At 39.7% G+C, this 23,994-nt stretch overlaps 1 protein-coding gene across 7 annotated transcripts in view; it reads right to left on the bottom strand.

Moving 5' to 3' along the window:
* Positions 1-23,994, bottom strand: part of LOC117552280 (sorbin and SH3 domain-containing protein 1) — a 47,621-nt gene that overhangs the window by 20,823 nt on the left and 2,804 nt on the right. For 4 of the 7 annotated variants that reach the window (XM_034225636.1, XM_034225651.1, XM_034225671.1 and 1 more), the window contains exons 2-14: positions 15,975-16,017; positions 12,997-13,083; positions 12,535-12,651; positions 11,702-11,808; positions 11,456-11,597; positions 11,271-11,300; positions 9,649-9,788; positions 8,855-8,915; positions 8,624-8,698; positions 6,794-6,829; positions 6,176-6,278; positions 4,783-4,897; positions 2,490-2,573 (exon numbers count right to left, since the gene is read on the bottom strand). In XM_034225636.1, coding sequence (XP_034081527.1) covers positions 2,490-2,573; positions 4,783-4,897; positions 6,176-6,278; positions 6,794-6,829; positions 8,624-8,698; positions 8,855-8,915; positions 9,649-9,788; positions 11,271-11,300; positions 11,456-11,597; positions 11,702-11,808; positions 12,535-12,651; positions 12,997-13,030 — 1,044 coding nt within the window. In that variant the 5' untranslated portion in view covers positions 13,031-13,083; positions 15,975-16,017. Of the gene's footprint in view, positions 1-2,489; positions 2,574-4,782; positions 4,898-6,175; positions 6,279-6,793; positions 6,830-8,623; positions 8,699-8,854; positions 8,916-9,648; positions 9,789-11,270; positions 11,301-11,455; positions 11,598-11,701; positions 11,809-12,534; positions 12,652-12,996; positions 13,084-15,974; positions 16,018-19,661; positions 19,735-23,994 lie in introns of those variants that run through there. The other 3 variants (XM_034225643.1, XM_034225664.1, XM_034225658.1) reach the window with 3 other exon arrangements.

The following is a 23,994-nucleotide window of genomic DNA, read 5'->3' as shown; positions in this document are numbered from 1 at the left end:
TTAACCAGGCAATATGTCTCTACCTTATTTAATTTGAGTTGACTATAAACGTCCTGATCAGAACAAGACCTAACTGAAGAAGAAGAGAAAACAGTCTTAATTTAGTCTTTAGAGTGTTTTTGCTGGTTTTAGTTTACTCAAAAATATTGTATTTTTATATTAGTTTACGTTTGTGTCTGTTAGAGGAAAGGTGTAATGTCAAGAAGCAGGTAGCTACATATGCATACAAAATACATTGTTTAAAAACTGTGCTGTGTTTTCTTTTCATATTATACCAACAAATAAAACTGAAGGGAGTTTACATAGATTTATATGGGTTTTCTTTAACAGGCAATGTCATATCAGTTCAGTTTTTCTTATAGGATAATGTTTAGATTGTTTTGATTGCTTATACAAACCTGATAAGAATAAGACCTAACTGAAACAGAGCCCTGAAAGGCCTATCCCTCTGTTAACCCACTGAGCACTGTGGTCAGCAGCCATATCACCCCTTCAGTAATACAGACTGAGTACCGATATGTCAATCAAACTCCAATGAGCCAGAGTGTCTGGCTGGGCCTTAAGGTCAAATACTGCGCATTCCAGGTGCAGCTTTAGAAGTGACTTTGACATTAAACAGGAGCCAGTCATCAAGCCTGGCAAATATCCAGGCTGCCATGAGACAGAGTCTGCCCGGTCGCCTCCACTGCTAAACCTCCTCCACATATACCCTAACCTGGAACAGGAGACCCTGCCTCTGCGTCTGGCTGATGCTGGACATGACCTCATGTTGAGTTAGTGGTGCCACCTCATATGATCCAGGGTGTGGCGGTGAGGAGAAGCAACATCTGCTTGTGGGTGGCCAGCGCCACACTCAGCTGGTGCCAACCGAGGCCCCTACTGCTGGAACATGCCTGTGCCTGTTTGGGTATTTTGGTTAATAAACCAGATAGCAGACAGGCAGCAATTATTATATCAAGGCCCTGGGATTCTCTGGAGACTGAAGCAGCCTCTCCAAGTGAAGAGTGACTTCTGAACAGTGGTGGAATATAGCCAAGTACCTTTACTCAAGTATTGTACTCTCAAGTAGTAAGTACAGTAACGATTTTTGTCCTTAACTTTATAACTAGGTATTAATCCTTTTACTTCTTCTCCACAACATCTCAGAGGTGAATATTGTAGATTTAACTATGTTTCTTCTAGTAACAGCTTAATTTGATATTTGAAGTCCCCTTCCTGTCCAGTGAAAACCATGGAGCTTATCTCCAGATTTGTTGAGTTTGAATGTTTGTGATAAACTGAAAGAGGAAGTGCTCCTTTATGGGATGAGAGAAATATCCTACTTTTAATCTAAACAATTTGAAATGCCTTTAAGAAGAGTTATGAAAATGCAGGGCTGATTTTCTGACACAAACCCTCAATTGGTACATAGGGGTATTTGAAGGAAAGTGAAAAAGCTACAAATATTTCATTGAATATGGAGCATTTCTATAGTTTAAACTATATACAAAAGCTGTGATATTAATCCAAAAACATCACATAAAATGGTAAGATACTGACAGGGTAATTTTTTTAAATATACCTACACAACTTACTACTGCTTATACCTTGGATACTTCGATTAGCTGATACTATTTAGATAATTTGACTTAGTTAAGGATTTAAATACAGAAATGGTACTCTTAGTATAGTGTTGTGCTTTACTTTTATTTTAGTAAAGGATATGAATCCTCCTTCCACCACTGCCAGGCTCTAAGTGTTATGATGTGTTCTGTAGCTGGCAAAGAGCACATACAAAATGAACAAAACAATGTCTTTCTCTTGGGTGTTGAGTTAACAACATTAAAAAACAGGGATGCCACAGTTGGCAAGAGATACAAGAGCCTGTTGTAAAGAAAATAGGACCGTGAAAAACAGCACTGATCATTTAAGTGATTCTTCATCATGGACACCTACTGGAGTATTACGAATGTTAATCAACAATCAGCCTAAGTAAATATTAGTTATTGAAATGGCACAGATCTAAAGCCACAGATAATGTCAGAGCGTTTTCTGTTGTCTGAGCTGTTGCTCACTCAGCATCACAGACAGATACATTGCTGACACTTTTAAAGAGGTCTAAAATAGATCTTTATAGAACACAACCAGACACAAACATTCTTTTAAATTGTATGAAGGGATGATAAGGAATGAAAGCATCTATATAAAGGGCTTTAAAAAAAAGATTGCTGATTGCTGAAAAAATAGGGATGCATAAAATCAGTAGGAGTCTCATTAGGTCTCACATGGTAGTACATTTAGTTCAAGAGGAAACACGTTTCCTCTTATACATGCCGTCACTTTTTTGATGTGCTTAAGAAATAAACACAATATTCAGAAAAATATTGCAAGTGAAGTTGGGAACTGGAGTATCCTTACAGACAGACACAGTTTGTTTAGGCATTATTTGAACATGGATGTTATCACATGCAATAAAATATACTGCCATGTTTAAGACAGTGACCACTTACCCCTTTCTCAAACTCCATCTCTGAAAAGAATTTATACCAAGGCTCATTCTTTACATTTACATCTTCTGGATTTACATCCTGAGTCTAGGGGCACGGCAACGAGAAGAGGAGGAGAGAGACAAAGAGAAGACAGTTCAGACAGGACAGAAAACACACCAAGAAAATGAGAATAATACATATTATATACTGTATACTGTTTGGCTTATGTTTGTACCCAACACCAGAAATGATCAGCAATACTATAGGTGTTTTCATTAAGGAAGCTAGCTACGGATCACAGTAAATAAAAGGATAGGTTCAAATTTATTATTTTCGTCGAAAGACTATTAGTTATAAGTAATATAAGTAATAGTTTGCTACTTTTGAAAATCGCCTAATGCTTTCTTGCAGAGAGCTAGATGAGGAGATTGAAACCACTGTCGTCTGTTTGATAAATATGAAGCTGCAGCCAGTTGCCAATTGGCTTAACACAAAGACTGTAAACGGGGGGAAACAGCTGTAATCGTTAAAAAAATCCTCATACCAGCAGCACATATAATCACATTTGTTTAATCTGTACAAAAACCTGAAGTTCTGTTGTCCCAGTGAGATTGCTAGGCAACCAACTGACACTGAAGGAAGCCCCTTTTCCAGCCAACTACAGTAATAGTCTGGCACAAAACTGTAATAGTCACTTTAACAGTTCGGTTTTTGTGATAAAACAAACAAGGTCAACCACATGTTGTTTTTTTTTTAATATTATTCAGACAGGACACTAATGCAGCATACATTCCTAATATTAACAATAGTGAAACATAATTCTACTTAATCCGTGATTAAGATTTAAAAAGGTTCTTTCTTGGCTCATGCTACACCCCTATAGGTTAATTTGCTGGTGGCATCAACCTACTCATGTAAGTCTTAACAAGAAAGCAGATAAGCATATTACCCTAAATGTCAAACCATTCCTTTGATACAATATATACACATTGGTATTTGGTACAAGTACTGTATACACTGTATATTAATAAAGCTACAGATCACTGTACTTGCTTCTCTTATACATGCTAGTAATATGATTCCAAAGTACAAAGAGGGATTTTTTAATAAATGGCCTTAACTTTGGTAGAGAATTCATTTGATTTGATGGCTTAAGCCTCATATTAACCTCGGCTGAAGTTTTAATGCAATTTTGCAACTTTCCTATAGGAATTGGCTTGGACAGGAAGTCAAATGTAAGCCACCATGAACTGTTCCAATGGACATATGGGTATATCAGGGTAATGCATTAAAATAGGCCGGTAAAAAACCCTGTACCAAGTCAGGGTTAGAACTACATATTTAATGTTTTCATTTTATTCTTACCAACAGGCAAATACTGATGACGACCAATGAACACTACATTTTGAAGATAATCTTAAAATATATATTTTTGTGATGTCCTAAGGTAGTCAGTGCCAACACAACTTGAAGCTTCAGAGAATAAAAATAATAGACCTGACGTAGAAAATGACCGGCTGACGCAACAAGAACACTGACCCACAGTAAGTGAGCTTGATTGAAAACAACATTCTTTCATTATTGTGCAGAAGTCCCAGGATGAACTGGAGCGAACTCTCTCTAATGAGTGTGCCACCGGGATCCTGGCTAACAACATCTACTAGCTTGACGCAACAGACAAACAATCATTTCATAATCAACTAGTTAATCACAATACTGATCACCTCCATGTCCTATATTATGTAAGAAGGAAATGTGATGTGTGTGTGTTCTCCTTTTGGTAATTATAACACTGTAGATCTTGCCAATTATATAATTATATGTATATTATATTTAACAAAGCTCATCCTGAAGTGACAGTTCTCAAGGACACTGAAAAATGTCGTGTCAACTGATTTAGCGCAAACTGCTAAGGCTTGCGCTGAAAGTAAAGAGCGTTACACTTCCTCTCTATAAACACACACACAGGATGTATGTATTGTGTCTGCTCTGGGATCCTCTCACACCGAGCTGCTTCGGCCCAATAACCTTAAATTGAAGAAAGGAAGACAATGGCTATCCCTGTAAGTGATACCCCCCTGCTGCCAAGCAGGATCATCTGTCACCGCAACAGGACACCCTTTAGGAATGCGGTGCACATGGTGAATTCAGACTACACATAACGTCGCCGCCTGAGCTGTTAGTGAAGCTGCCACCCGGGAGCTCGGATACAGAGGTGGTAGGTGGGGGGTGTGCATGAGGGCACAGCTTACACAACATGCACACAGAGAGAAGAGTAGAGACAGAGAGAGAGGGAATCAGGCGGCTAACATACCGTTCTCTCCAGCTTCAGCACCGACGATTTCCCTGGCTCGTACTCGAAGATGCTCTTGGGCTCGGCGCGGTACTTCCTGGTGTCTACCTTTTTATCCGGGGGCTCCCACTCGTTCCTGTGGAGAGGCGGGTGTCAGGGAGGGTTGGGGTGTGGGATGGAAGAGAGCCAATCCTTATCAAGTAGTCTCCATGGCAACCAGCAGAGGCTAAGATGTTTTTTTTATTCAAACATGACGTGCGCCCTCATTATCCCCGCTCTCTCTCTCCTCTCCTGTCCCTCACTTCCTCTAATGATGATATGACAGAAAATCCGGTCGAGCCAAATTGGTAATTCGATAAGGTAAACAAGATTGGACCCAGTGACATAAAACAGAGCGTGTTATTTCCTGGGAGAATTTCTTACTGTAACAGGCAGCCAAGGCTAAATGTACTACTAAACAGACTGGAATGAGACTCTTAAATAGGACATCTAACACCTATTATGGCGTCACAATAAACACTTTCTGTAATGACATTCTTTCTGAGAGTCAGAACATCTAGCAGCATTTTCTTTACATGTTTCACAATGCCCCCCTACATACATAACACCGGAGGGAAGAGGAAGGTCAGTCCTCAACATGTCATCTGCAGCTCTAGTGGGCAACAGTTTATCCTCCATCACCTGTCCTCCATCATCACTCCATCACTCATTTTTTAGAGCAGATCATTTTGTGTCTGTGCTGACATGTGTATGTGTTTGAGGAGGGGAGAGACTAATCACACCTCCAGCACAAGCAACATGCTTGTGAACGCCGCCTGGGACAAAAACAACATCAACAACAGGAGGAAGAAGACATTGTTTTTTGACCTGCTGTGCACTCGGGCTGTCCTTGACTTAAAGAACACTTAATGTAGTTAACTGACAGATCTGTGAAACTTTACAAAGAATTGTGCGAAAGCAACCCTTTATGTCTTGTGTTAACCAGAGATGTGCTCATAATAAGTCAACAAATATGTCAAATCAAAAACTAATTAAACAAAGTCGAATAAGACTAAAGTGACCAATTATTCGACTCATTGGCTTAAAGGGCTTCCTAGCACTGTAGGGAAATAAACAATGCAAACTGTTCTTCAAAAGACAACGGTTTTTTCTGAAAGTGACTTTTAGGTCATGCTGTTAGAACATTTAATTACCACCAACTTCACAGCCTGGTTTGATATCACTGGAACTCTTTTAAGAAACAGACATACATATCATTTCTCTTCTTAGAGTTATATTCTTGGTGATTGATATCAGCATTCTGAGTTGTAAACAGCTCCTTTCTTTACTAACAATCCTGAACAGTGCTGTGCTTTTGTGTTAAACACCAAAGTGAATGTCATAAGGACGGTTGGAGCAGATGGAGGATGCTGACCTTTTGGCAGAGGGTTTGAGGGAAGAGGAGCGCGTTGGCACGGGCATCGAGCGGCCTCTTGAATCCATCTCGGCATCACTCTTAGAGCGCGGGACTGCTCTCACTGGAAACAGGCACACAAATACTGACGGTCATTGAAGCATCAACTGAAATATTACGGATGATTAAGAAGAGCGGATTGTGTTTGATTCACGAGTGTCATTTTAGACACTCAGCAAAAACACGTGGGTTTGCTGTCCTGGCTCCTAAATGGTGGAATGAGCTCCCCATTGACATCAGGACGGCAGTTAGCTTGCACATCTTCCGGCGCAAACTGAAAACTCATCTCTTTCGACTCCACTTAGAGCGATAGAACTATTAACAAAGCACTTATATACTAATAAAGGACTGGCTTACCTAAAGCCAGTTGAGTAGCACTTGAAATGTTTTTGCTCTATGAAGCCTGATGTGCTTATATGATTCTGTTTTCTTCAAGTTTGTGTTTTGTTGGTCGAATGTACTTATTGTAAGTCGCTTTGGATAAAAGCGTCAGATAAATGCAATGTAATGTAATGTAGATCATTCTCAACAAATACTAATAATGGATGATTTTGTTTTTGTATGAAAGCCAAAACTCACCATCTTCCAAGTAACCAAAGGGAGTGGGACAATCATCTGAAAGCAGGGGCAAACAACAGCCAAAATGAATTTACAACAATCTGTAATCTGTTACAGGAAAAATAATGAACATAGCCCAAACCTAAATAATTCACAAGGCATTAAAACCACTCTTTTCCTGTGTTTTCCTTCCTGCCTCACACCTTCCATTAGGCATTACAGATTCATCAAACACAATCAAAGTGTGTCGATTCAAAGCACTTTACTGGAAGCATTACTGAGCTCAAAAGGGATGCAAGCATCGATCAAGGCTCTGAATAAGTAATGCTTTGTACAGCAAAAAGGTCACGATTGCCACGTTCAAACTTATCTCTGAATAAGTAATGCTTTGTACAGCAAAAAGGTCACGATTGCCACGTTCAAACTTATCTCTGAATAAGTAATGTATTTCTGTGTGACATAACATTTAAAGAGTAAGTCTCAACTACACATTGTGGTCAAGTTTAGACAAACCAAACTTTGACCTTAGTAGATGAAGCTTGTTAGGAGCGGTACGCAGTCTGAAGGTTGTGTAGTGCCTGTAAGACCAGACACAGGGCAGTACAGACTAAAGTGCAGGTCTGCAGCAGCATCTAGTGGCCACCAAAGCACGCTACATCCAAAGACTGCTCATGCTCTTGATGATGGCGTTTATGACATGTTTGAAAAATAAAGATTATTCACATCAATCAATTATTTGATGGTTAACAGCAAATACAAAAAAGCCATGAGTAATTGCTACAATTTGTTAAGTGAAAGTAGAATGGCACTACCAGGTTTCGTGCAGCATCCTCCTCAACATGACTTATCAATGCTGTAATTAACCAGATAAGTATGTTTGAATCAAGAATGATTCTTAAAGCCTAAACCATTGTTTTGTGAGAGTATGAATTAGAAACTAACCCACAAATGTTATTGTTAATGACATGGCAAAACATTTAAGGGTTACTCCAGCAATTTGATATGATAATTCTATAAAATTGGGGGACTTACAAGAGACAGATTCTGTAAAGATGTGTGCAGCAGAAGCTGAGATATCCTGATTTTTTCCACTTAATAAAAGCTACAGAAACACTGACTACATTTCCCATAATGCAACTCTCAAATGCCAACCCAGTTTGTAACTACGAGTTATTTTCCAATCATGTGGACCATTTGCGTGTGTAAATCCCTCCTCCTTTCAAATCTGTCTCTATAATAAACTAGCACTGTTGGACTTCTTCAGGGTTCTTACTTTGAATGTGGCAAATTAGTGGACTGTCATTACATTACATTAATGTCCAATATAATACGTTAAAAAACTGTTTTTGTACCAGCAGAGATTTGGACTTGTCATAGTAGGAAAAGCCTATGTGTCACTAATAACGTAAACGATGACTCTGCTCTATTCAAGTGTGGCAGTGGGTCATGACAGACTGACAGTGAGCCAATACGAGACTCTGACACAGAAACAGCTAAATGGCATTCAGCCATCACTCATTTTATCCTTTTACACCTGTGCTTTTCTTAATGTCACATGTCATATTTTCTGTAAAATAAAGCCCTTTAAATCCAAAAGCTTAGTGATGTAGAAAATGTCCCAGGACAGCAACACAGGAAGTGTGCACGAAACCTGCAGTTCATATAAAACGGCGCTATGTTATGGAACGGATGTCGGGAAAGATTAGGTAAAAGCCATTCAAATACTTGAGGCCATCTTTAAGATATTTTGTTTTTCACAGGTTAAAACACAGCTCAAGTATTTGAAAGGGCCGAGGATGGCTGCAGATCAGTTATCAAGCCAACAAGAGTGGAGTCACTGTCAGCGGATACCTTTCGATTTCATCTGAATATCACAGTTCTCGGGGAAAATGTAGGTGGGACGGTAAGGGTTTTCCTCTATAGCCTCTGAGCACAGTGATGGAGAGACAGAGGACAACATGACAAACAAACATATTAACACACACATATAGAAACACACACAGGGCTTGGACAACAGCACAGGAACATGATAGACAAAACTGATCCCACATACAAAAAGTAGATTTGATAAATGTCTCTTACCAGGTATTTTGTGGATCTGTTTGAACATTGTCTTGTACCAGTCTTTGGACTTTTCTGTGTTCTGAAATGGAGATGTGGAGACTTTTCATTAATAGTTGAGGATGAACATGTACCTGAGAGGTAAATGAGAAAACAATTCAATGGTACATTTTTCTAAGTCTGATCTAAATTGTTTTCTCTTGTGACATATGAACAGGTGAAAAAAAAAGTTTTGGCAGATGATTTGTTTTTATAGGATAATTATTTGAGTTTGTTTTTGTAATACTAATTTGAGCCACAAGAGGCTTACCCCACGTTATAAATAGGAGTACAAGTATTCACACTGTCTTCAAAGACAGTTTCAATTTCTCTTTGCAATCTGAAAACAAAGTAAACACATATTGTGGATAAGCAGGTTTGGTTATTTATTGTAATCATTTAAACATACAATGTCACCCGCATAAAAAGGTAAATTACTTCTGTACTTCTTTTCCCCAGCTGTTGACATTTCTTGAAAAACTTAAAATCATTATATACGAGAAGAAGATTTATTTTCGTGTGAACATAAATTAATAACAAGAGAGAAAACTATTTTGATCGATTAAAAAAATGATTACCAAATCAAAGAAACATTTCAGAAATACAGCACAAATCAACAACTGACTACAGTATATTACAAACACGTTTGGTAACATGCTTTAAACAATGTTTTTTACTGTTACATCAAATAACCATTTATCATATGAACAACACACCCTCTAAACATCCGCAGTGAGTAGATTTATCTTCATCTGACAGGCGGTTGTGTTGCTTACCCGTACAGGCACAATGGGCTTGTTGACAGGACTGAAGTCAGGGGAGTGCAGAGACAGCCGCAGCCTCTTCAAGTCCATATCATCCGGACTGACCGAGTCCCTCCCCGGATCAGGGCTTTTGTCCCTTTCTGGGGTTGGGTCTGTGACAAAAACACATCAGTAAGCCAGACAAAAGTTCAAAGAGCATTTATAGTGAAATGACTCATGACACTGAAGTATTGCATTGAATTACAGGACATTAGATATACAGATAATGTGGGCTGCGTACAGCAAATGACAGGCGGGATGAAATTAAAATACAAGTATGAATGACAAATAAGTGTTGATGTGTGTTAGACCTGAGGCCTGTACTACGAAGCCGGTTTAACATAACCTGGATATGTTTGAGTTTACTATAATATTTATATATTATAATATTTAATATTATAATATCACCTTGCAGGTGCAGCTATGTGGCTTTTATCCTGGATAAAGTGTTTAAGTCATGGATGTTTAAAGTTCAACGTCTTCATATTTGTCTAATATTATAGTTTACTTTTAATTCAGGAAGTATGATGTTGCGCTGTCAGTATGCTTGTCCATGTTTGTGATTGGTCAAATGTTGCTAACCCCGCCCCTTTCATGTGAACGCGCACTCAGCCGGAGAGAGAAACCCTGGCTTGAGTTACCGAGTTGATAACCAGCGCCGTAGGGCCGCTTAGCGAGATCGCGCTTGTTTTGGGTTAGTTAAGCCAGATAACTCAAACATATCCAGGGTATGTTGAACTGGATTCCTAGTACAGGCCTCTGGTTCCAAAACTATAAACTTTATTACAGGTTTCAACCTATGGAAAATCTATGGGTACCGCATGTTATGTGCCCCTGATCAAATTAACATTTTGCCTTTTATACATATAATTCACTAGATTTTGCCTCACAGAATGTGTTCTGTACGACAAAAAAAAGTTCATTTATGATAATACAATATCATAAATTGAGGGAAATTTATTTAGCAACACTTGCCATTGCATAAAAGACTTGACATATATCACAACAAATTTGAAATATATAGTAGTTTCTTGTTTTTGCATGACTGCTTACTACGTGTCACCAAAGTCCTTTTCACCCCCTATTCTCTTGGAACTTTCTGTTGTTGTTCCCTCATGACAGTAAAGCCTTGATAACAACAGCTGACCCCGAGGTAAACACTGCATCACATTATGCAGCATGTGACAGTTGGCCGCATGAATGAGATGTGTCAGGTGTCAAGTAAGTGGATGAAAGTGTTAATCTTTATCTGGCAACGGACACAAAATGAAATCTAGTGTGACGCAGGTCTTAAATTAGCATCATATTAGAAAATAAACGACAAATATACATAACATAACTCGTAGCCTTGATGTTTCTGTATAGCCTGGGACATTCTTGTCACCAAATAAACGTTTCAATTATTTTCCAACACATTGACTCATAAAACATGACTCATTCACTTCATCAGGCATGTGGCATTTAGCCGGCTGTGTCAAGGCAGTGGGAGGGTGACAGATGCTTCAGTTGAGTAGAAACAAATATTGCGCTGTAATAAAACTACGACTGCTGAAATGAAAAATAAATTACAAATAGAAATCACCAAGACCCCATACCTTGAAAATGAGAAAGATGCTTTTGTTGCTCTGTGGTGAGAGAAAGAGAAGGACAAGCACAGTGAAATGTGACTGAACAGTGAAGCAAAAGTGAGACATCATGTGTGACACAGAACAAGACAAGGCTAATGGATCACAGAGTAACATAAAATGCACCAATGCATGCAAAAGACAGGTGTGCTCACCTCTGTTGTGGTGCAGCAGGACTATGGTGGGGTTCACTGTGCTCGTGCAGGGGTAAACAGAGCCGGAGGGAGACGAGACACAGTTTTGGATATCACTGGACCATAGAGCCTGGTTTGCTTTTATGCTCTCTGGTGAATTTGCCTGAAAATAACAGAAAGTACGCTGTTTAATTAATACAAAGACTTCAAAATAAACAGATCACACAGCTCTTATAGTAAGATCCTATTGGGTGAAAGTAAACGTACCTTGCACTGAGTGTTATTTACAGGTGGTAAATCAGCTGTGATGTTGCTGCCTTCCTCTGCCAATCCTGCTTTAGAGCTGTCTCCATTAATCTGGCCTGTCCAGTCACCTGAAAAGAGTCCAGAACATTCTCAGTTTGACAGCCAGCGCAGCGGGAATAAAATCACTTAGGATGACACTAAAAAGTACTCAGTATAACAGCTATCAAATAAATCTCCATTTCTTTCCGCAGGGCGTGAATGCTTTGCTTGGAGGTTTCCATGCACAGAGATGTTAATATGCCCAGGAAAGGGAAAAAAAGAAAAGATACTCCCACAGTTTTCTGAACTTTGTGGTCAGAACAAAGAGTCTATTCAGCGAGCTGCAAAGGCTGTTTGTTCCGATGGCCTTTATATTCTCTACAACAATTAAAGCATCTCCCCAAAAGCCTTGGCCGGCCTCCAGTCCGGTTCTAATGTGCTCCATGTAACAAACAGGCCCACAGTTGCGGCCCCCTGCTCCAAAGTGCAGTGGGCAGGCCGCAACAATAAAGCCCTTTGACACTCGCATGAAAATATGAGCAATCGGCCTTTAAGTCCACCAACCGAGCACACATATCAAAACATGACGACTAATATAATCCTGACATCCAAAGAGACCTGTGAAAGGCATGTGGGGAATTCTAACGACATGATGGCATTCTTTTTAAATTACGGCAACGTTCACAGAGTGTGTCCACATCGCACCGTGACGTGCCCTGTTTTCACACGGCCGTGCAACTGTTACTGTCCCACAAATATTCTTTCATCATGCGGAGAGTTGTTATGAAGCAGCTGTGGCATTCGCTCTGACTTACTTGGCGCTGTGATGACGTTTGGCTCTCGGCTGATGCAGCCCTCCTCGTCTATATGGACCAGGGTGGCCCTAAGAGTCACCACTCCTTTCCCTTTGCACACTCTGCTGGGGTCCAAATCTGAAGAAAACGAAAAATAAGAGCATCATCTCCGCAGCTCCTCATCGTTCTTGTTATATTTGGTTTGCTGGAAATCTAAGTTATTGCTACCTCATGCCCCAAATGACCGAAATAGAACTGTAACATCAAAACCAGGCCATCAAATTAATTTCCTGTCCTGTAAAACTAATACAGAGCTGGATGTGGAGCAGCTGGAGATCGTCCCATCTCAACACAGGTTATTAAAGTGACACCACGTTGTTAACAAGTGAGTTTTAAGAGTGTCATTGCATGTTTTCTATGAGAGTGTGAGGCGTCCCACTGTTGTAGGCCCTGAAAGATTGATGAGGCGAAGGGATATCTAACCTGCGGCAGGAATCAGGTCAGGAGAGCCTTTCATGGTCTTCAGAGGCGTGATCCGGACAGCGGAGACTGATCGAGGACCGCGTGGGGCTTTAATACAAACACAAAACACACACAAATCTCATTCAATTCATAATCTAGAAGTTGATAGAAGGAATTCAAGATGAAGAGAGAGCATACATCATTCCATTAAAAGCTTTAAATTAACATGTTTGTGTCTGCTTGTGTGAATGGATGAAGAGGTGGAAAAGTACTCCGTTATTTACTTAACCCTTAGATCAGGGGTGGGGAACCTTTTTCCTCTCAAGGGCCAATTCAATTTTTACAATATCCTCAGAGGGCCGTACAAATTATTGACCTCTGCTTAAAAAAACTAAAATCACAGCCCATTCATTTAATTCTGTGCAAAGAAAAAGCAACCTCTTAATCCAGATATCTCACCATGACTCGCGTATTCATGCACAGTGTGGCGTGGTGTGACCACATGCGTATGCATGCACGGTGTGGCGTGGTGTGACCACATGCGTATGCATGCACGGTGTGGCGTGGTGTGACCACATGCGTATGCATGCACTGTGTGGCGTGACCACCAAAACAGAAAGATATGGACACAAGATGTTTGCAAATATATTTCGTTTCCTATCCATGTGAACATGATTTAAGTGTGGGGGGGGGTGGGGGGGGGGGGGGGGGCTAACCTCCTCCAGCACCCCCGGGAAGATTTTAAATGTTGAAGTTAAAAGCATCAATCTGGTGCACTTTGAGAGCAACATTAGGAGATCAATGGATACATCTCTCAACATCCAGATGAAACAGAACTGGAAGCAGATTTCTTTTTCTTTATGAATATTTGACAAATCACTCCCCTTTAAACTGTATTCTTCTTTATTAATAACAACTTTTGTTTACTGTCATATAGTATTTTATACCTGTTTACTTTATTCTCTTGTTAACTATAATGATCATATAAAGATGTGCCTCCTTTACCTCACTGGTTGTAGAAAAAGCTTCTTATATTCGTTAGCATAGCTAGCTAACCAGATGCTAATAACAACAAAGTTATTGACTGTATGATTTGTATGACAGATGAACAGATCGCCACTGGGCTTACAACTAAAGACACAGACACGCAGAAACTGCGGCATGTGTACGGCTCCTTATCGGTACTGCAGTTTCTGAAGTGCTGAAGCAGCGTTCTGGTGCTCTCCGTCAGAACTGCACAGCTGTCAGTCGAGACATATACCACGTGATGACACGTTAGGCTCGTGTTGTGTTCAAGGACCCTGACCTTGTCCAGGAAAAACAGGCACTCGCTTGTTTAATTTTTTTGCGGTCTAGATTTCTTACATTTTTTTCTTTTTTGCGTGTGTTTATAAATTACCTCGAGGGCCGTACTAAATTGTCTCGCAATTTCTCAAGTGGGTCTTTTTTGAACCGGTGAGGTGGTTTTCTTATACCTCATTCACACCAACGGTGTTTCAGGGCCGGTTCGGAGCTGGAGCTTGAAAAGCACCGGGTTTTCCTGTTCACACCGCAGCGGAGCAGCCTCTTAGCTCCGGAATCCGGTTAGTTTCAAGCACCAAAAAATTGTCCTGCTAGAGCAAAAGCACCGCATACGTCACGCTTACGTCGAGGCGGGGGCAGGGGCGGGATCAACTCCTGAACAACAACAAAAAGTCCGCGTTTTATCCAGTTTGTACACAACGATGGAGAAACTTAACAAGCAGCAGTGGTGAAGAGACCAGCTACCACCTGGGAATCTGGTCTTCCGAAGAGGTACAGAGGAAGCTGGAGCACAATTGGCCATTGTTGTTGTTGTCGGTGTCAGCTGTGAGGGGTTTCTGCGCGGTTTGGCTTTATGAAGCAGGCACGCAAACGGCTACGTCATGACGCAAACGATGACGCAATGACGCAGCACCAGTCGGGCTCTGGGCGGTGTGAAAAGAGCCGGAGCTAAACCGAAGAACCGGTTCTGAACCTGAAAAGCTCTAGTACGGAGCTTGAACCGGGGTTGCGTTGGTGTGAATGAGGTATTAGAGTATCTTTGTAATTAAACATTTTTATCATTTCATATTCCAGCTATTCCTCAAAAAACATGTTTTGGATATCATGCCATTCAAATTTTAAATTGACATTTTATAAATTTTAAGAAATTGTAGTTTTTGTATTACTACCCCAAGCTTCCATAAGTGGGTCAAAAATTACCCGCATGCATTTTCTATGGAATTTCGTTTTTTTTCAAAATGTAAATCTTTTTCTTCTAAAATTATAAATATTGAAAAATGAAATATAAAATATTTCTAGTGTGAACCAAAATATAATACTAAATAATATACAAGTGATTTTACTTAACCAAAATGACAAAAATGGCATAAAAACACATTATTCTAATACGGGTCCTTTTTGACCCACTTATGGAAGAGTGTATGTGGTCCAGTCACTCTAAGTGCATCTAAGGGTTAAGAAAAGTAATACAACAGTATAACATTATTCTATTACAATTAAATGTTCTGCATTCAAAATGCACTCAAGTAAAAGTACAAAAGTATATCAACATATACTTAAAGTACTAAAACTAAAAGTAGTAATTTTTGCAGTTTGGTACTTTACAGAACCAAATATAATAAACGATTGTTCTATAATTATTGATGCATTAACGTGTTCATCACTTCCCTGCATGGTAAATGTAGGGTTTGATTGAATTAAAAGTTGATATTCTGCTGGGTAGCCTACGCTATAAAAACATATAATAGTTTATTAGTTGATCATTATTTTGAATTAATAATGTAAATCTGCAAAAATATTAGTACTTAATATTTAAAGTGAATGTAGTAGAGTTAAAACCATAAAGAAGCATGATGACAAAAGACTTTAGGGAGTTACAAGTATCTAACATTTCTTATTCGGTACAGTACAGAGTGCTTCACCAGCATTCAATTCAACCAAAGGCACTGAAACTACTCCAGACTGAGATGACTTACTGGGAGTCGTGGTCGGTCTCACGCCGCCCCCTTCTGGAGAGCCCTGGAGAAGAAACACAGGGATACAAATATTGAACTCAGTGTTGTCATGGAAAGCTGCTGATATGAATGATACTTTAACCTGAAGATAAACAAAGATGCTTGGTACAGCAACACAAGGCAATTTACATGTCACAGACAGTTGAATCAATACTGATGTTTGTACGAAGCAGTTAAGAAGGTAAATAAGCGTGAGTGTATTTTGACCTTTATTGAAGAGCTCATGAAATATCAGAACAATGTCAAAAATGATAAGCATTGTTTGTTAAGGCCAAAATAGCCTTATCAAAGTAACGTCTTTTTTGTCCACAACCTAAAGATATTCTGTCATAGAGGAGTAAAGAAACCAGGAAATATTCACATTTAAGAAGTTGAATTAAGAACATTTTGACAATTTCTTTATAAAAAACAATGTGACTACCAGCAGATATCAGTATATAAAAAGGTACGTTTGGTACCCGGGCCATTGCTTTGCTGCAGTCTGCCTTCAGCATGCAGTGTATTTTATTATGGAAGAGTGTGTGGCAATATTAGGTATACAGAAGAATCATTGAAAGGGCTGGCTAGGCTGTCGCTTCTACTGTAGGGAAAGTGGACGCACTGCAACCAATAGCTGTAATTGGGGACCGCATACAGCTAATGAAATTGTGGTAGTACAATGGTTGGGTTACACACTGAAATGAGATACAATGGTTCCAGACAGGAAGACGGTGAACCTCCAGTCATCAAATGTAGTCTATGACACACAAGCTTTAACTGTGTCATTAATAGAAAATGTATTGCTTTATAAAACAATGACAATCGGATGATGTACTGTCCAATCCGATTGCAGAAAAAGGAGCAAACAGCAAGACAATATGTTGACTGTGTCCTAACAATCTAATGTCACTGTTCCTCATGTGCTATTTCATCACGATATCTATGATCACAAAGCCAAACAACTATCTAATCAAGGATGGCAACAGCTGATACATGTGAAAATAATTAGGGAAGGGATTGTCTGTGGATTGTCTTTAAATCATTTTAACTACAATGGAGACTCTGTTATTAATCAAAACCAGAGGTGGAAAGAGTACTCAGATATTTTACTCAAGCAAAAGAAAAATAATTAGGGCCCCTTTAATGTGTTCATCACAGCTGGTAAGGGTGGAGCTCATTTGTATTACGTATATGCTGCTGTTGCATATCTTAACCTATAAATTATGGCAATGCTTTTTTATTAGTTGATTTATATTTCATATTAGCCAATAAATTGGATCTATTAAGTAACAAGTGAAGTAGTCAAATACATATAGAGGAGTACAAAGTATAATCTTGGGTTCTAAAATGTGTAAAGTATGAAGTAATGAAAGACTTTAATTAAAAGTACCCTACAAATGTACTTAAGTACAGTACTTGAGTAAATGTACTTCACTACCTTTAATCTCTGGCTAAAAACTAGTTAAAATGTAAAAAATTAACTGCGGACAAGAATTCAGTAGTTTACACTTTGGCGTGACAAGCTGCACTTTGCATGCCTTAAGTTTAGTTTGGGAGGAAGCCCTTGACCAATGAAATGAATATGAATCTGTGTTCCCCTTTAAGGACGGGCAGGAGGAGGGCTTTAGAGAGATCAAACATATGTTAATCTGAGCTGCATCAGTGGAGCATGCAGAAGGAACACCAGGGCCACCAGAACAGTGTCTGTGAAACACTTCCCACTGCTCCGCCGGGCCTCTTTGAGCTCAGCCAGCACCGCTGATTTAGGAGACGTCCCCGTTTCAAATGCCAAGGAAAGGCTGATTGAATTGACACAAAAACATAAAAAAAGCAATCAAACTGTCACACAGACGAACACAAATAATGTTTTTGTTTGCAGGCTATTGATAATGGTAATGGGAAAAACAGGAAACTCATTCGAATGTCTTCTAACTTGTGTGTTTGCTAGTTAGCGTGGGACTGCGTGTGCACTGTGTTTATACAAACGGCGGTAAATAAGCCAACCTGCAGAACAGGCAGGGGACTCATGTTCCAGCTGGAAACCTCCACAAATAGGCCCTAAATGGATGAGGGAAAATGGGAGCGATTCCAAACAGGTCCCCCGGGGACACCAAGCTAAAAACCTTTTAAAAGCTCTTGCAGCCTCTGAGCCGAGCTGTCCCAGAGCACCAGGAGCTCTGTATTTATTTCCCTTCTCTTTAATAAAGTCAACTTGCTTCCTGACCCCCTGCATCCCGGGGAGACAACGCATCAATGCTCTCATTTCCAAAACCATTAACAGGCATTCATTACACTGATCTCAACCCTACTTCCGTTGTATCCTCGGATGAACCCCAACATTGTAAATATACAGTATTAAAGGGAGTATTCAATCCTCTCACACACAGACTATATGATAGTTAGTGGGAAGATGACAGCTTGCAGCGTTCACCACACTGTATAAACACACAAGAGCAGAAATCATCCCTGGCCTTTTTAGGAAGAGATGCCTCAGAGCAGAGCCGTGCAAAAACACTCCTTATAATCAAAAAGGCTTTTAGATGTCCCTGCTTCACAATTTTACAATTCTCTATGAACACAAATGGATTTGATGAACACTCACCATTATTTATATTCTGTAATGGGAAAGAAAAAGATTATTTGCATTTGATTTTCTTTCGTCTATATGTTGCAATTTTGTATCCAAAATGTACACTTTGGATTGTTTCTGAATGTACACCTCTAAACACTATATTGGAGGTTTAGGAGGAACATTCCACCACATAATAAATACAAATATTGTTTTGGGAAAATATGACTAGAGATTGAAAAGATAAGTCCATCTGAATGTAAGTTTTCAAAGAAAATAACATTGCAAATCCAATCTCTTTGGAAAAAAACAAATCACTGAAAGATATTACAACACAGGATATAAGGGATCCATTCTGGTTAGATAGGGGGTATACATACAACTCCAATTACATTTATTAAAGTGTATTTGGACTGTAAACCATTTAATTGCTTAAGATCATGTTAATCATATACGTTTTGTTTTAACTCTTGACATCATTTAACTTTTTTCAAAAATATATACGTATTGTCATAGCATCAAACTATTGTGTGTATGTGTAGTTGTTGCCTGTCCTGTAGTACGTACAGTAAGACGGAGTAGCTCAACAGATACAACTATTACCTTTTTAAGGTTTAAGCTCACACTCTCCAAATGGGGATTCTTGGTAAACTGACACATCATGATCTGACAAATGACATGAGACCAACTCTCATAACAGTAACACCAGGACGAGAATCAAACAAGCATTTGAAGAACACAAAAATGGCTACAATGTGATCTCAGACATATTCTGGTTGTCTCTTGAGACTCCAAATTCTCACACCTGAGAGACTTTGTATAAACTTTTTCTAACAGGTGTTATTAATGCACTAAAATGATCAGTCAAGATTCCGGGAAATCCCAGCAAATAAACGCCCTCACCGTTCAAACCATTTTGATGAACCAGAAGCAGGAGTACACAGAAAAGGAAAGAGGATTCATCCCATTTGCACCATTACACACAGAAACATAAATCTCCCACCAAATACTCTTGGGTGTATCTAAAATACCTTCCAGAACAATAAACTCCCAAAAGGCTTCCCAACACATTACCGCAGATCTGGGGCGGGGGGCATTACCTTCTGGATGATGAGCACAGCAAGTCCTTATTCCACAATCATCAGGTCCCTCTGAAGCCTTCTGGGGCTCCGGCTGAGCTTTGAGGCTCTTGTTTGGGCGGGACAGGTCCCAGCATTAACCTTGACCCTCGCTATGTAGGGGGTCTGTTTGTTTTTGACAACAGGCGTGTCCTGATGGACTTGTCACCACATGCCACCTGGGAATGTTGCACCCACTCAACAACTGTGCAGACCACCATATAAAATCCTCCCACCCCCTCCAAACGCTCCGTAGAGACAGAAGACGAGAGACAGACCAACAATGGAGGACGGCTGGAATTCGCTACTGGATGACTCAGCCGTTCATCAGGTTTTAATACTTCAGTCAACCTGATGAAGTTACTCAATGAGCTTTACTGGTTCTATGCTAATGTGTGATTAGATATATGATATCAAAACATGTTCTGGACATGTAGATGTATGTGTATGTTGATACTCTAGTTTGAATAAAAACTGCAACTTTTTTGTCAATTAATATCAATATTAATGCTCCAGTTATATATTTAACGTGCCTTACAGCAATTAGATTGTCAAACCTCTCATCTAACTCTCGGAAAGAAAGAAAATAAGTGTATTCCCGCAACTATTGTTAAGGAATAATATTTTAGAGATACATTTGTTTCAGTACTAAACTATTTTTTGTTTTGAGAGCTGATACTGTACCAATGTTTTTTAGAGCAAGAAACTACAGAAAATGTTCTTTCTAACAGATCTTTCTCTGAAATTAAGCCCAAGCTAAAGCTGTGACCCTGAACACCTTCTGAATAGTATACAGTTGAATATTGCCAACCAATTTGAATATATTATTTACAAGAAACATTATCAAACTTTTAAATTACAGGTATAAATAAAACAGTTAAGGGACAGCCGATTTAATGTCACTGTGATTATAACGAAACTTGTATCTCTTTAGATGTTGGAAAAAACAAATGAATGTGACCCAACACATTTGTCTGACCCTAGTAGACACAGTATCTTATTTTTAATTAGTATAAAATAGATTTTTCCCGAACTGCTTTATGACTCCAGCGGACCAGAGCAGCAACAATCAGTTCATCTGAATCAGCCTCCAGCTTCTGTCGGTCCCTGTGAAAACTAAACAAAGGTGGGGTGGTACCAAGTTGAACTATGATGTATTTCACACAGGGGGTCTCTGTGTCGCAGTCAGAGGCCGCCTTAAAAGTGAGCTATGTTAACACAAAAGAGCTCTCTCCACACGCTCAGCTGTACTGTGGACGGACAGAAAGGGCTGTTACGTAACGCCGTTTGACTTCTGCTTTGTGAACAAATGGCAGAGAGGAGAGAAGCTATCCAGCGCTGAGCGTGGATCCCACCAAACAGCTCCAAACATGGCTCGAAAGGGCCGCTCCGGAGCAGCAGCTTATCCGCCTAATTGAGAATAGCCCCCCCCCCCCCACCTACCCCTCCACCCTCCCAACTCTATTCCATAAACAGTTTCCACGCTGGACGGCAGCCTGGGATTCTACACATTCCTCCAGGAAGCTATTTGAAGGTCATTTCAAACAACTGCAGCATAAAAGGAAATGTATGTAACATCAAAAGTGGTGTCATTATAGGCCTGAGAGCAGGATTACGCATCCATGTTGATAACGGATGGAGCTTAAAATGAATCTATATGAATATCAGAACATCCTTTGAACCTCGCCTAATGAAATACCACTTCATTTGTTTGTAGTGATCCAATGGTATCACTTTCACATTTGAGGATGTTTGTGACCTTTAGGACAAAAGTGTCCTTTTTTCGGAGGCAAACGAAGCTCCCATCATGCCAGCCAATGAAAGATGTGTCTCAGCGCTTGGAGAGGCTCGCAGCCTGCCAGCGTGTCCATGAGAAGCCCTGACAGATTTTGGACGTGACCATGGCCAGATTCCCGGGACAGAGGGAACACTTGGCTGACATGTGTGAGGGTCCTGGGGAGGACTGCAGTTACAGATGCTGTGTTAGAGAGCCAGCCTGCTTATACTGTGCCTACTAGGCTTTTAGAGGCAGTGTAATAAGAATGTCAGGGAGCTGACAGTGTACCCAGAGTGATACATCTTCACAGCAAAAGGCTCCAGGCTGCTCTCCAAGAGTGAGAGAGCTTGGCTCACAAGCCCAGGAGTGAGGATAAACATTCGACTGAATATTCAAGCAGCCCTGAGGTGTCTCTTTAAGGGGCTTTTGGTCGTTTTCTTGGTAGGAGCAATAAGAAATTCAGAGAAGCTTATGAGCAAATAGGGATATTTAACTAGTATGCACTATACAGTAAGTGATACATTTGGGAAATAAATCCACAATAATGGTAATATATCAATAATGGAATAGAGATTATACACTGCCATTTAATATTTAAAAAAAATGAAAAAACATGCTTTTAATGAATCGTTTTTGTAGGCTCCTGTACAGTTACGGTTATAGACTCACACTCCCCCAAACTACACTTAATTCTGGTGAAAGAATTTGGCAATTGGAAATGGTCTTTAATGGCATTTCAATCCTTGTTTAAAGGCCCATAATGTATTTGTTATGTCACAGTGACTTTGACCCTTTGACATTTGACCATCAAATTCAATTCAGGTCATCCTTGAGTCCATATCTTACTTTGAAGATATTCTTTAAGAGGTTGATGGGATATCACGACAGTCGTACTTAAAGGACAACCTTAAAATGCTATGACTGCTGATACATCTGGTGCAGGCATGGAGGCATAAGAAATGGCTGTATAACCAAAGTTAAAGATCATTTTGGCATTATAAATATAATCTTTTAAAAAACTTCTAAAGACATTGTGATAATGCCGTTCTCTTGAATTATTTTGTCCGCCATAATCGTGTTGTGAAGCTATTATCGTAAGTGCTCTATTTGCGGATATGAGTAACAGTCACTCATGATGCTTTAATGTCATCACTAGATAACGAGCTCAGCTGTGCACATAGGATTCCTCCTGGCTTAGATAACGGGCCGCACCGCACATTAGGTGAGCGGCGATGACAATCCCGCTCAAAGTGTTTCCTCATCTCTGCTGGATGTTTTGACTCCGACGTGGACAGGCTGCTCGAGTGTGCTCCCTAATATAACTCTCCAAGCGCCAATGTGACAAGACTACTTGATAATTGAGTCATAGGATATGGCGGCTAAACGTGAATATAAACAGCAATGTGATAATCCAGCAATTTTAAGTGCTATGAAGGTATCCTTGTGTGAAAGGAGCATGCAGCAGGACTCCATCATACGTCTATTTCTGGAATGCCTTCCCAGTCTGACTCCACCCGTCACACCCAGACACAAACGCAATAGGCAGCTCCGTCAATAACAGCCGGGCTCTGTAGGTGGCGGCACTCTTATTAGAGTTTCATTATTGTTTATCACATTTTGTAGTGAGTGATTTTCTAAACATCATTTGCGTCACTGTCGCTTGATCATTACGGTTTTGTGTGATGATGAGTGAGGAGGACGCATGCCGGTTATATTAAATATCTTCCAACAACTGCCGCCATAGTGTTGTTTTCCACCAGTTGCTGAGATGTAACACAGGGGAGAGGGGGGAGGTGGAGGTGTGGTGTTGGTGATGAAGAGTGCAGCTTAATCCATCACTAAAGCATAAATTGTCTTTTCACTGCCTTGTTTACACGCGTCCATGATCGGGGGGCTTTCTTTGTGCCACAGACCTTGAAAAGCCAAAGCATAACACTTCACCAACCACTTCAGCCAATGGCAGCAGATGGAGAAAGCGGAAGAGGGGGGGTTGCTAAGCAACCTGTTGTAACATTAACATTGAGTAAAAACAGAAACCTGGTGTTTGAAGCCATCCGTGATTCAAATTTTAAAAAAAAGCAAATACAGGGCTGTTTCTACAAATACTGTCACAAAAACAGGTCTGTGTCATGCTAATATCCAGCTTCACTAAGCAGTTGGCATGCAGGAATTCATAACTAATAATACATTTAAGTGATTTGAGGAAATATACCTTAAAAAGGATAAGAATATTATGAAATAATTTTGCCACTGTCCAAGTTAACTCTGTTTTGCACTTAATAAAAACTGTAATTAATGATGGCTAACTATTAGATAACACTCATTCTGAACACATGGGTCCAGTTGGTTTACAATATAAAGGCAATATCATTTCACAAGTCACAGTCAAAACAATTTGACAAAGCCAGCTATTTTGAAGACCTATGTGGTAATTCAACCTTAATTTGCAAATTGTAACTATTTCATATTTTTTAATATTCAAATATTCATTTTCCAAGTTGCCAATAATCAGATTTACAAAACAAATGGTGAACATGT

The sequence above is a fragment of the Gymnodraco acuticeps genome, unplaced genomic scaffold (assembly GCF_902827175.1).
Source record: "Gymnodraco acuticeps unplaced genomic scaffold, fGymAcu1.1, whole genome shotgun sequence".
In the NCBI taxonomy this organism is placed as follows: Eukaryota; Metazoa; Chordata; class Actinopteri; order Perciformes; family Bathydraconidae; genus Gymnodraco; species Gymnodraco acuticeps.
Note: the sequence above shows the minus strand (reverse complement) of the source record. Positions and strands in the feature narration are given on the sequence as shown.